Here is a 12,428-nt window from a genome sequence, read left to right on the forward strand (position 1 = left end):
ACAAACAAAAGAGGATGCCTTCACGCTAGTGTGGCTCCCTTTCATTACATACACAGCCCAACAAGAAAACAACCTAACCCGCCCCCCCCCAGACAGTATACAAATTGATATGGCTGATTTCACCCAACATCCCCCTTCCCCTCCACCCACAAACAAAACTCACTGCAACCAACTGAATGCAAGCAGCCATGCTCTGGGCTTTCCAACCTCTCCCCTCAATGCCTATGGCAGAAGCATCTCACACCTGCAGATAGGACTCTATGAACTGAAAACAGGGATGGTATAGGTACCTTTGTTATCCATGAAAATATTTCGATAAAAAACCTTTTTTTAAAAAAGTCCTATTTCGATGGAAGGTTAATCTCCCCATGGATGGCAACGGTACTGAAATAAGTCTGTTTCCCAATGATTTCAGTTCACAGAGAAATGGGCAATAAATCAAGCCTCAAAAGATAAATAAGACCAAAAAAGGAAATGAATTACTACGAGACATTGTAATATAGAGGAAATACCGCTTAACAGAAAGCGGAACAGATAGTTGTTCGCATTGACTAATGGTTTTAAATAATCATATACATAATAAATTATATTTATATATAATTTATAAATAAGTAAATCCACCAGCAGATGGAAATTCGGAAGTCCCTCTTTTGTAATTTTTGCTAATGTTTCTCCATTTCTGCTTTCTTTGTTTTTTTCCCTTTCTCTTTTTCTCGATTTCCCCTTTCTCTTGTTTTGTATCTTACGTAGCTGTAATCTTATTGTATGATAGGAAAACCTCAATAAAAATAATATGGGGGGGGGGGAGAAAGATCAGAAAAGATAGGGATCACTGGTTCTTGCAACCACCAATAAAAACTTCGCCACTGCTAATGTTCTAGCTTTTGTCCGGTCTTCCAATAGGAACCTGACACAGTGAGCCTCTGATTTTCCCAGGAAAGGTACCAGCAAGGATAATATCAGTTCAGCCCTGGCTTGCTCGTATTTCGCACAGTGCAGCAAAATATGTTTTATAGAATCGATGTCTTGAGCACACGAGCAAAGTCTGTCCTGGTAGGGAATTAATGTTTTATTATGTTTTTATATATGTTGGAAGCTGCCCAGAGTGGCTGGGGCAACCCAGTCAGATGTGCAGGGTATAGAGAGCAAAATTATTATTATGGACTAGGACGTCCCTAGTTTTCATAGGAGAAATGTTGGAGGGTATGTAACCAGATGTCCATAGGAAGCCTGAAGGCAGAACCTGCAGGTTCCAGCAACTATTAGCCATCAGTTGCCCTCTCCTCCATTAATTGGTCTGATCTTTTTAAGCCATCAGTGTTGGTGGCCATCACTGTCTCCTGAAGGGAGTTCCTATGCCCTACATGAAGGAGGACTTCATTTTATCTGCCAGGAATCTTCCAAAATTCAGCTTCATTGCATGTCCATGAATTCCAGTGTTATGAGGAATTCACTTTCTTCATGCTATGCATAATTTTAGAAACATTTCACCTCTTACTCGCCTTTTCTCTAAACACGGCTTCCATTTTGAAAGGGTCCCTCAGAGAGAGCCAGCGTTGCACAGTGGTTAGAGTGTTGGGCTAAGACCTGGGAGACTAGGGTTCAACCCCTGACCCGGCCAATTTGGTTGAGTTGGCTTTGGTCAATTTTGACCATTTTAAAGCAAAATCCATCTGCTGCAGAAAAACTTAAGCTAGGTTGTAGAACCATCTTCAGCTGAGCTGAAAGGATCATAGCATCTTTTTAACCTTTTGGCCTTGACAATCTTATTTGATTATTTTAGACAATTCCAAAGAACAGCCTTAATCCCACTTTAGCCCCAAAGCCTGCTTTTCATTTCCTCTTGAGTTAGGCCGAGATGGTCTTTTCTTTGAGTTACTCAACATGCTTATGCAGGAACCCAAAGCATCTTGTAGTAAACAATGCTGGCGACTGACTGCAAGGAGACCAAGCTGGGCTGGAGTCTGGATGAACCTGGCATTTCTGCTCCCAGGCATAACAAGGTTGGCTCAGCACTCCCAGTTTGTTCCCAGTCACCTCAGGAAAAGCCCTCAGAGAGTCATAACATCTCGCAACTGTCATTTTGGCTTTCTTTGCTCAGAATATTTTCCCCATTACTTTTCTCAATGTCAACAATACTTAACACAACCTTGCAAGTTACTAGTCCACAATGTTGGGGTTTTGTTTTGTTTTTTTATAACTAGTCCACCAGCCCAGCCCAGTTATGTTAGAAACTTCTGGCATAAAAGGGACTACTGTAAGACATCTCTTCCTGTTCACCTGGATAAACTTTTCACTCACTTCATTTTTAAGAGTCACTTAGCAACAGTGGTGTAGTGACTGCAGGGTCAGACTAGAACCTGGGAGGCTAGGATTCAAATCCTCACTCAGCCATGAAGCTCATGAGGTGACCCTGGGGCCCAGTCATTACCTCTCAGCCTAGCCTACCTCACAGGATTGTTGTAAGGATTAAATGCACAACCATTACCTCCTTCTCATTCAGTCCCCACAACCACCCTTTGAAGCAGTTTAGGCTGAGAGAAGCAATGACTTGCCCAAGTGAGCTCCATGTCCAAGTGGGAATTCAAACTCTGGTCTTGCAGGGCCTTGCTGACACTCTAACCACTACCAGACCCTCTAAGGGTCCCTATTTTCAAGGGACATCCCTGATTTAGAGAAACCATCCCCAGAGTGGCTGGGGAGGCCCAGCCGGCTTCCCCAGCCTAAAAGTCCAGTTGTTTTGGACCAGTGCATCCCATCATCCCCAGAATCCTATGGTCACACAGCCTGGGGCTGGTGGAAGTTGTAGTCCAAAACATCTGGAGGGGACCAGGTTGGGGTCCCTTAGCCAGCCTCTTTTATCCACGCCATGATTCAAGGTCTTGTGCTTCCACTTCCTGAAAAGATTTTGTAAGGTTCTCTTTGCCTTCCCCACAATAAATCTGCACATCCTTTGTAGTCTGACATTCCCAAGGGAATGCAAATTTAGCTGGCAAGTGGGGAGGGCTCACTTTTTGCTTGATCGTCAGTTGCTGCTTCATCACAAATACAGATAGCTTTCTCCTTCGGCTGCTCCCCTCCTCCCCTCTGCAGCAGAAACAAAAACTGGTGTCCACCATTCCATCTGACTGCTCCCTGGAAAGACTTCTTGCGAAACAAAATCATGATGCATTTGAAACTGGGATACCAAATTTGAAAAAGTAATTAGACAGCGAGAGCCTCACCGAAGAGTAATTGCCCCAAATCTGGATCTTGACATCGAGGGAATTCTCCTTTTCTACCTATATTTTGTCCTTGCCACTAACACCAAACAGATGCCTGTGGGAAACTTGCAAGGAGGATTTGAGAACAAAAGCACTGTCTCCTCCCGTAGCTTTCAACAACCAGTATCTGGGACCATTACTGCTTCCTGCGATGGAGGCAGATCATGCCTAGTTGCCACGGACAGACTCCATGAACGCTCATGGGAAGCCTGCAAGCTGGACTTGAGTTCAACACCACTGTGCCCACCTGCAGTTCCAAACAACTGCACTCCACTTTCTACACAGGAACCATCCATTAACTTCCACTTCCTGCTTCTGAACCAGTTACTGATCCGTAAAAGAACCTCTCTATTCCATGACTACTAATTTCACTCAAGAATCCTTGGTTAGGGAACTGTCCTAACGGTTTTGTCATTGTTTGTTTTAATTTTATGTTGTTTTTATAGTTAAAACAAACTTAAAAGCCAATTAGGCACATAAGTGGCATATAAATCAATAGTAAATAACAATTGTCCATGTGAACCACTTGAAAACAAGTCAAACTACTTGCACCCTTGGGTTATTTTTATTTATTATTGGAGAGAACCCTAAGTGTGGCTGGTTTTATGTGTCATACTGTAGTCAATTTAGGGATTGTGAACTTTGAATCTTTACATATCATCTACTTCCTTGCCAGTGGATCTTCAGTCATGCAACCCTCGGAAATATTCACACCATCCAGAAATGTTTGCTTATTCTGGCGCAGACCTTTTTCCAACTCTCACTATGGTGGCAGCATGGAATATTTCCTCCAACAAAAGAGCCCCTTTAAAAAAAAAAACACCCTGAAGTTTATTTTGTGGGGAAGTCAGAATGCAGTCGGAGAGACAGTGCTAGATTCTCCAAGCCAGAAAAATCGCCTGCTCAGGAGCCCAGCAAATGGGAAAGAAGTGTTTTGCTCATGCTGTAATGAAAACCAGGCCGGAATCGTGCTATTATTTCCCTGCTCTGCATCGAAGCATTCGGAGAGCCAAAGCAACTTACGACAGCCTTGGGTTGTGAGTGGGTGGAGAGAAAAGGGGCTGGAGACGAATGAATAATATAGGCAGTTATGTCACAGGGTCAGCTGTTTGTGTAGACAGTGAAAAAGGCTGGGGCAAAAATATATATATATCATTCTCTCTAATGGACCGTTCTGTCGTGCTTAAGCCTTTTAAATTGACAACAGATGCTTCATCTTCAACTTGGGATAAAATTCCACGTGGAATAAAGAAGGTGGATCTACGTTTTTCCAGCCACCCCCCATCCCTTTCTCTCTCTTTCTCTCTCTCACACACGCACCTGGAATTGTAAATGTTACAAAGCGGGCTCTCTCCCTTACCAAGAACTTCACAGAATCACATAGTTGGGAGTCAGAAGGGACACCAAGCGCCATCTAGTCTAACGCCTGCAGTGAAGGAATCACAGCTCAAGAATCCCTGACAGGCGGCCACTCAATCCGTCTTTAAAAACCTTCCGTGAAGGAGAGTCCACCACCTTCTGACACAGTCGGCTCTGCTGCTGAACAGCTCATACCACCAGAAAGTTCTTCCTCATGTTGAGTTGGAATCTGCATTCTTGTCTTTTGACTCCACTGGTTGGGGTCCTCCCCTCTGGAGCGGCAGAAAACGAGCTTGCTCCATCTTCCATGGGACAGCCCTTCAGGTGTTTGAAGAACGCTTTCATGTGACCTCCAATCTTCTCTTCTGCACCCAACTCCCTCAACCTTTCCTCATAAAGACCCTGTTTCATCTTGGTCACCCCTCCTCTGAGCATCTTCCAGGTGGTCAATCTCCTTCTTGAACTGGGCAGAGGACTCCAGGCGGGGTCTGACCAAGGCAGAATTGAGTGGTACAATGACGTCCTTTGCTCTGGATTCATGGATGGACGCTGTGGCTTTTAGAAAACCTGCCCATTGCTCTCCCACTGGTCTAACTGAAGCAGGAATGGCTTGCTGGCTTTGCCTTATCGGCCTCTGGCACCACGAGAAGCTTCACCAAAAGAAGCATCAAGAGCAGCATGATGTGACCTACATACGGCTCCCATCAGGTCCTAATTGATTCAGCTCAGCTTTTAAAGCAGGCAGCAGCCAAGAGTCACATCATCGCCTCAAGAATGCAGGAATGGAGAGGGAGTTCCAAGTTTAAGACTTGAAGGCAGCTCTGTGTCAAACTGTACTAATTTACACTAGGGAAAGGACTCCGTCCAACATCTTCACAAAGGAGACGCGGACCTTTTTTTGGAAGAAATCTAAGAAGGTTATGCTGCCTTTCCCTACTGTAAAAATATGTGGCTCTAGATTTAGCTCAATGGTTCCCAAACTTTTTTTTGCCCTATCCCCGGTTCCATAAATTCATCCCCATTGCCTCCACCCTATAAAAAGCATTATTCAGAATAGCAGTCTGCATGACCCACTAAAGAAGATAATAACCTCCCAAAATTCAAAACACCAACAATTAATTGCATATCTATTCAAAATGCACTGAAAAGGATTAAGTTTAATTAATTCAACGGAACTGGTGAACTTGATCCAGTAAGACCAGCTTTTCAAAGTCTCTAAAATCCTTTACACCTCCAGTTTCCCCTCCTGCCCCCACTTGCTTCTTAGCACCCCCCCCCCCGGGAAATCCCACCGTCTCCCGGGGACAATACTGGGCAATTTGGGAACCACTGATTTAGACCTAGATTCCTTTTGTTGTATCTTCATAATATTATATTTTATATTTTATATTCAAGGCATGTGATCTCCTGACCTGGCTGTTCTGAGTCTGACCCCCAAACCAGAAGTTTCTCGTTTGCTTGTCAGAAAAAGCTTCTACATAATATGGTGAATCTGAAGTTTCTTCGAAATGCGTAAGATCAGTCGCTGGTTACCATGAGAACTTAGGTAAAGGTAAAGGTACCCCTGCCCGTACGGGCCAGTCGTGTCCGACTCTAGGGTTGCGCGCTCATCTCGCTTAAGAGGCCGGGGGCCAGCACGGTCCGGAGACACTTCCGGGTCATGTGGCCAGCGTGACGAAGCTGCAGCTGGCAAGCCAGCACTAGCGCAGCACACGGAAACGCTGTTTACCTTCCCGCTAGAAAGCGGTACCTATTTATCTACTTGCACTTAGGGGTGCTTTCAAACTGCTAGGTGGGCAGGAGCTGGGACCGAACAACGGGAGCTCACCCCGCCGCGGGGATTCGAACCGCCGACCTTACGATCAGCAAGTCCTAGGCACTGAGATTTTATCCACAGCGCCACCCGCGTCCAGCGCCACCTGTGTCCACGAGAACTTACTTTAACACAAAATGCCACTTATTATTGTCTGTTTCAGTAACTTATGTCCTCCTTGCCTTCCCACTCAAGCAAACTCAAAGCAACTCACATGATAAAACATGACACGAATGAATCCAGTATAAAACCCCAGCCTAACAGCAGCTCAGAGCCTTTTCCCTAGAAGGCAGCAAGTGAGGCAGGCCAACTCAGGAGGCTGATTTTGAGTGCTGTGGAGGAGCTTCAGACTGTTAGCTATTTAATTTATTGTTGCCATGGAAAAGGAGAGGTGCTTGTGGGGTTTCCTGCCTCGGATGCCAAAATAACTTGATGAGCCTTGGATCTTTATTGTACCTTGTCATGTGAGGAGATGGAAAGCAGGGTAGCATCTACCTCTCTGCCTCAGGGGGTCAGATACATGAGACTCATTTACACCTCAAACACCCCACTGCTGCCCCCTTGCCTCCTAGGGAATCCCACAGCCCTCCATGGGTGTCACCGCTCACTTTGGGAGATACTGCTGCAACCTAACACCATCCCTGCCTCTCCTGGAGACAGACAACATCTGCTATGCTCCTTGACCAGGAGAAGAAGAAGAGTTTGGATTTGATATCCCGCTTTATCACTACCCTAAGGAGTCTCAAAGCAGCTAACATTCTCCTTTCCCTTCCTCCCCCACAACAAACACTCTGTGAGGTAAGTGGGGCTGAGAGACTTCAGAGAAGTGTGACTAGCCCAAGGTCACCCAGCAGCTGCATGTGGAGGAGCGGGGAATCGAACCCGGTTCACCAGAATACGAGTCTACTGCTCTTAACCACTACACCACACAGGCTCTCAACACAGGAGCTCTCCTGCTTTCCGCAGGGGTTTCTCAAAGCGAAGGGGCAAACATCACGGAAGTGGACAGCGAGCCAAGCCTAGCACTATTAGCCAACTAAGCATTCAGACAGAAGAGAGCAAACTACTCACTGAGCGTGACCGTCTCGTTGATCCTGAAGCTGCAGAGAACGCGGTCGACATTGCGAGCGTGGCGGAAGCCGTTCCCCGTCACGACCACTTGGAATGACTCTGGAAAGACAGGGAATTACTGGTTCTCCTCCCCACATCGAATAAAGGCACCACATTTTCTCTCTTTTTGGAAACACCTTTTCCCCCCTTTTAATATAAAATGCAGCAATACAAAATATACTTTCCATCACCACTCAAGTCAAAGAAGATTCAAATCAACCTTATACAGTGGTACCTCTGGTTGCAAACGGGATCCATTCTGGAGCCCCGTTCACAACATGAGCAGAACGCAACCCGCGTCTGCGCATGTGCGGGTTGCGATTCGCCTCTTCTGTGCATGTGCATAACATCATTCTGAGCATCTGCGCATGCGTGAGCGGCGAAACCTGGAAGTAACCCATTCCGTTACTTCTGGGTCACCGCAGGACGCAACCTGAAAATACGTAACCTGAACCGAACGTACCAAGAGCTGGTGACTGTAAAACTAAAAATACTTAGAATCCCCCCTCACCAAAAATAAATAAATAAACAGGAGTTACATCTTGATTGTTTCCCTCATCTTTTGCCTCACATAAGAGGAGCCTGCGGGATCAGGCCAATGGCCCATCTAATTCCAGTATCCTATTCCCACAGTGGCCGACCAGATGCTTAGGGGTTTGTCAATATCATTCTGAAACCCTTCTAGCTCTCTGGGTGCCTCCATGCTCCCCCAGGCTGAACATCTGATATATTACTAAGGAGAAAAAGAAAAAGCAACCACCGTACATCTCCAGGCCTCCTCCTTCCAAACGAAACTGACCCTGTAAAAGGATTCTTGGGGAGAGTCTGCAAAGGACAGACAGTTGGGCAAATCCCACACAGGACAGGATCAGTGGCATCTACAACAGGAACACTATACAGCCTTCTAGGACCAGGTGCCAAACTGTCAAAGAATTATAGAATTGTAGAGTTGGAAGGGACCCCAAGGGCCATCTAGTCCAGCCCCCTGCAATGCAGGAATCCTGTCCACAGCTGTCCCTGGGTGGGCTCAAGCCACCAGCCTAGTTATCTCTCGCTTGGACTACTGCAATGCGCTCTACGTGGGGCTACCTTTGAAGGTGACTCGGAAACTACAACTAATCCAGAATGCGGCAGCTAGACTGGTGACTGGGGGCGGCCGCCGAGACCATATAACACCGGTCTTGAAAGACCTACATTGGCTCCCAGTATGTTTCCGAGCACAATTCAAAGTGTTGGTGCTGACTTTTAAAGCCCTAAACGGCCTTGGTCCAGTATATCTGAAGGAGCGTCTCCACCCCCATCGTTCTGCCCGGACGCTGAGGTCCAGCGCCGAGGGCCTTCTGGCGGTTCCCTCATTGCGAGAAGCAAAGCTACAGGGAACCAGGCAGAGGGCCTTCTCGGTAGTGGCGCCCGCCCTGTGGAACGCCCTCCCATCGGATGTCAAAGCGATAAATAACTACCTGACATTCAGAAGACATCTTAAGGCAGCCCTGTTCAGGGAAGTTTTTAATGTGTGATATTTTAGTGTATTTTTGGTTTCTATGGAAGCCGCCCAGAGTGGCTGGGGAAACCCAGCCAGATGGGCGGGGTACAAATAATAAATTATTATTATTATTATTATTATTATTATTATTATTATTATTATTCTGGTTAACAGCCAGACGCAATGACCCACTCTGCCACTGGTATCAGGTGTTGCTAAGCTACAATTGCCATCGCCCCATACCACTGCCCAGGCCAGCGGATGAGAGCTGGGGTCCAACCACATCTAGAAGGTGCCAGGTTCCCCTCCCCTGCCTTATATTATTATTATTATTATTATTATTATTATTATTATTAACAATAATAATCTTTATTGGTTTAAAATACAGACATAAACATAAAAGATCGTTTACAGCAGAAATAAAGAAGAAAAAGGAAAGAAAAAAAGTCAAGATGAAAAAAGAAAAGAAAAAACTGTGTACAAAAAGAAACTGCATCTTCTCAAATAACAATTAAATGAAAATTATGGATATAACATAAAGCACAGCTTTATGTTATATCATATTATTTTCATATAATCCAAAAAAATATTTATTACATTTTTTTACTTACAGGTATCATTCAAGTTCTGCTAGTATAGTATTATTTGTACAGTATAGTCTTAAATATTCCTTAAATATTCTCCATTCTCCATATACCTTCTGATTTAAAGTTCCTCTAACCCTTCCCGTCAGTTCTGCTAGTTGCAAGTACTCTATCATAAATGTCTGCCACTCTGTTATCGTTGGTGTTGTTTTACTTTTCCAGTTTCTCGCCACAGTATTCTAGCTGCCGTAATTGCATACATGAACAATGGTCTTATATTTTTCTAAATTTTAAATTTTCTGCCTAGTAGAAAAATCTCTGGTCTTTTTTTAAAGGTAAGTTATATTAAAAGGAAAAAGCCTAGACACATGCAAGGGAAGTTTTCTAACCAGATTCCACTTTGCAGTTGTGGCCATTAGTATGTGCAAGAGTGCTTGTAAACCAGAACAAACAGGCGATGGGAAGAGCGAACTGTTATCGCTTCAAACTCCTCTGCAGGAAAAGTGACCCTGGTTTCTGCTGAATCAACTGTTTCGCTGGCTCTTAGCGTGGATGCCGCCCACTCACTGCCTCTCCCAGCACACGCCTCGAGGGGGGCTCCTGCACTGTAGCAGTGCAAAGCACACAAGTCAACTCAGGAATCTGGGCTGCGCTCCAAGCCACAATTTCTTTCATCCCAAAAGGATCAGCTGCACACCAGGCCAGGCCAATCCATCCCTGCAGGCTGGTGAGCTCATCAGGGGAAGGGGCAACGCAGCAGAAAGGTGGAAGGTAAGCACCAGCCGGGAGAGGGGAGAAAAATCCTCGCCGTTGGCTATGTCTGTCTGTACAAGTTTCTCAGAAGGGTGGTGGGTGCTGCATGGGGCAGGGGAGGAGGAAAGCTGCAAGGCGTCAAGGCAGGGCCCTTTTATCAGGGTGTGTGCATCAGGTGATCAGTGCCAGCCAATCACCTCAAAGCACTGGCGGAAGCACCTTGAATCCAAGCCACTACCTCCAGCGCCCTTGGCTGAACAAGGAAGTTCCTGATGCTCCCAGCAGCGATCAGCTGATTGACGCTAACAGTGGCTCTGGCTCTGGGTGTAGCTCACTGTGTAGAGACCTGGAGCAGGGCCTTCTCCGCAGTGGCACATCCCGGCTGTGGAGGAACTCCCTTGCTGGGGAGCAACCCCTTGGGCAGAAGCATGATTTGCTTATTTATTTGAAGTATTTACAGTACAACCACATATTATGCACAATGAACTTGAACGATTTCAACTAGTGTAGATGAAAGCCAGGCTGGTTGAAACTGCACAAAAAGTTTAAAAGTACATAAGGTTAAAAAGTACTTTTTATCCTTCAATAAAGAATTAAATATATATATGTGGAGAGCAGCAGAGCTCCTTTTGTGTTGGGTTTTCTCAGCTTTGAATCTCTCCCAGGCTCTGCGATGCTCTCAGACGAACTCTGGGAACTCGGACTGCGCCCCAAGTTCTCACGAGAGCATACCAGTGCCAGTTCAGAAGGATCTCAGAGCCTGGTACACAAGGCAAGGCCCATTCGGCACGCCAGCTCCAGAAGGGAAGAATAATTGTGCAGGGCCAGTTCCAATGAGGTTTGTTTGGCTATATTTATTTTTGCGCCATCACCAGAACGTAACCTTCGCGCAAGTTGCAATTGTACTACATAGCACCTTTCAGGAAGATCTCACAAAGGTGATCACATAAAAGGTAATTACACAAATAAACACCCAAACTGACAAGGATTTTAAAGGAGTGACTTCCTTGGGGCTCTTCACGTGCCTACGTTCTCAAAGGGAAAAGTCACAACAAGGCGATTTCCCCTGTCAATATTCACACAGAAAATCTCCTGCTACAGATCAGTCTTCTGTGGCAAGATTGCATCCCTGATGAAACACTTCACCTCCTAGGCTTTGCCAAGTTGCGCGTCTAAACCATCCTTTCCTCATGTCCAGGAGATCTCTGCAATACACCACAAAGCCCTTTATCTTGCCAAACACGGGCTAAGACTCTTGCATGAGAACGACAGCTGACAAACAGCTATTCTTAAACCTTACAGACAATAACTGAGATTTCACAGCCCTTCTGGCCTAAACGAAAAGATTGAAATACATTCCGAATACAAATCCCATCAAGATCACTCCATAGAAGCAGACATAAAACAAATGGAATTTTCTAGCATTCCCAGCCAAGCTCTGTCTGGAAAATTTCCCAAGGAGAGCCAAAAGATGGCCGACTCCGGCATCTGCCTTCCCTCAGGGAACGACGAGGAAGAAACACAGTTATATGCAGCAATGAATGCTGGAAGAATCAGCTTTAAACTCACCTCCTGCACATATACTAGAAGGTTCCGCAGCCAAGATTTCAATGCATGATTTCTTCAAAATCTAGCAGGCATAGGAGAAAAAAAAAAGAAATAAATAAAATCGCAGCAACATGCCTCAGTAACCTTCAGATACAGGCAATTTGGGGTGTGTTGCCCTTGTATAGCTTTCCCTGACCTGGTGCCCTTCAGATGCTTGGACTACAAATCCCATGTATTCCAGAACATCTGGAGAGCACCCGGTTGAGGAACGCTGCTCTCGTAGCACAATAAAATGATACTGGGGCTAAGGAAACAGCACCCCTAGAAATGTTTTATTACATATAAATGGTCAACATTTCAAGAAGAGCCTGATAGATCAGACCAGTGGCCCATCGGTCCAGCCTCCTGTTCGCACAGTGGCCAAAATGATGCCTATGGGAAGCCCACAAGGAGGATTCAAACACAAGAGCCCTCTCCCCTTGTGTGGTTTCTAACAACTGCTATTCAGAGCCATT

General features: G+C 45.6%; 1 protein-coding gene across 1 annotated transcript in view; it reads right to left on the minus strand.

The window, feature by feature from the left end:
• Positions 1-12,428, minus strand: part of ANTXR1 (ANTXR cell adhesion molecule 1) — a 133,017-nt gene that overhangs the window by 75,841 nt on the left and 44,748 nt on the right. The window contains exons 9-10 of the mRNA XM_083629474.1: positions 11,935-11,995; positions 7,507-7,605 (exon numbers count right to left, since the gene is read on the minus strand). Of these exons, the coding sequence (XP_083485600.1) occupies positions 7,507-7,605; positions 11,935-11,995 (160 nt within the window). The remainder of the gene's footprint in view (positions 1-7,506; positions 7,606-11,934; positions 11,996-12,428) is intronic.

This window comes from Podarcis filfolensis, assembly GCF_964270895.1.
Source record: "Podarcis filfolensis genome assembly, chromosome: 8".
NCBI classification, from domain to species: Eukaryota; Metazoa; Chordata; class Lepidosauria; order Squamata; family Lacertidae; genus Podarcis; species Podarcis filfolensis.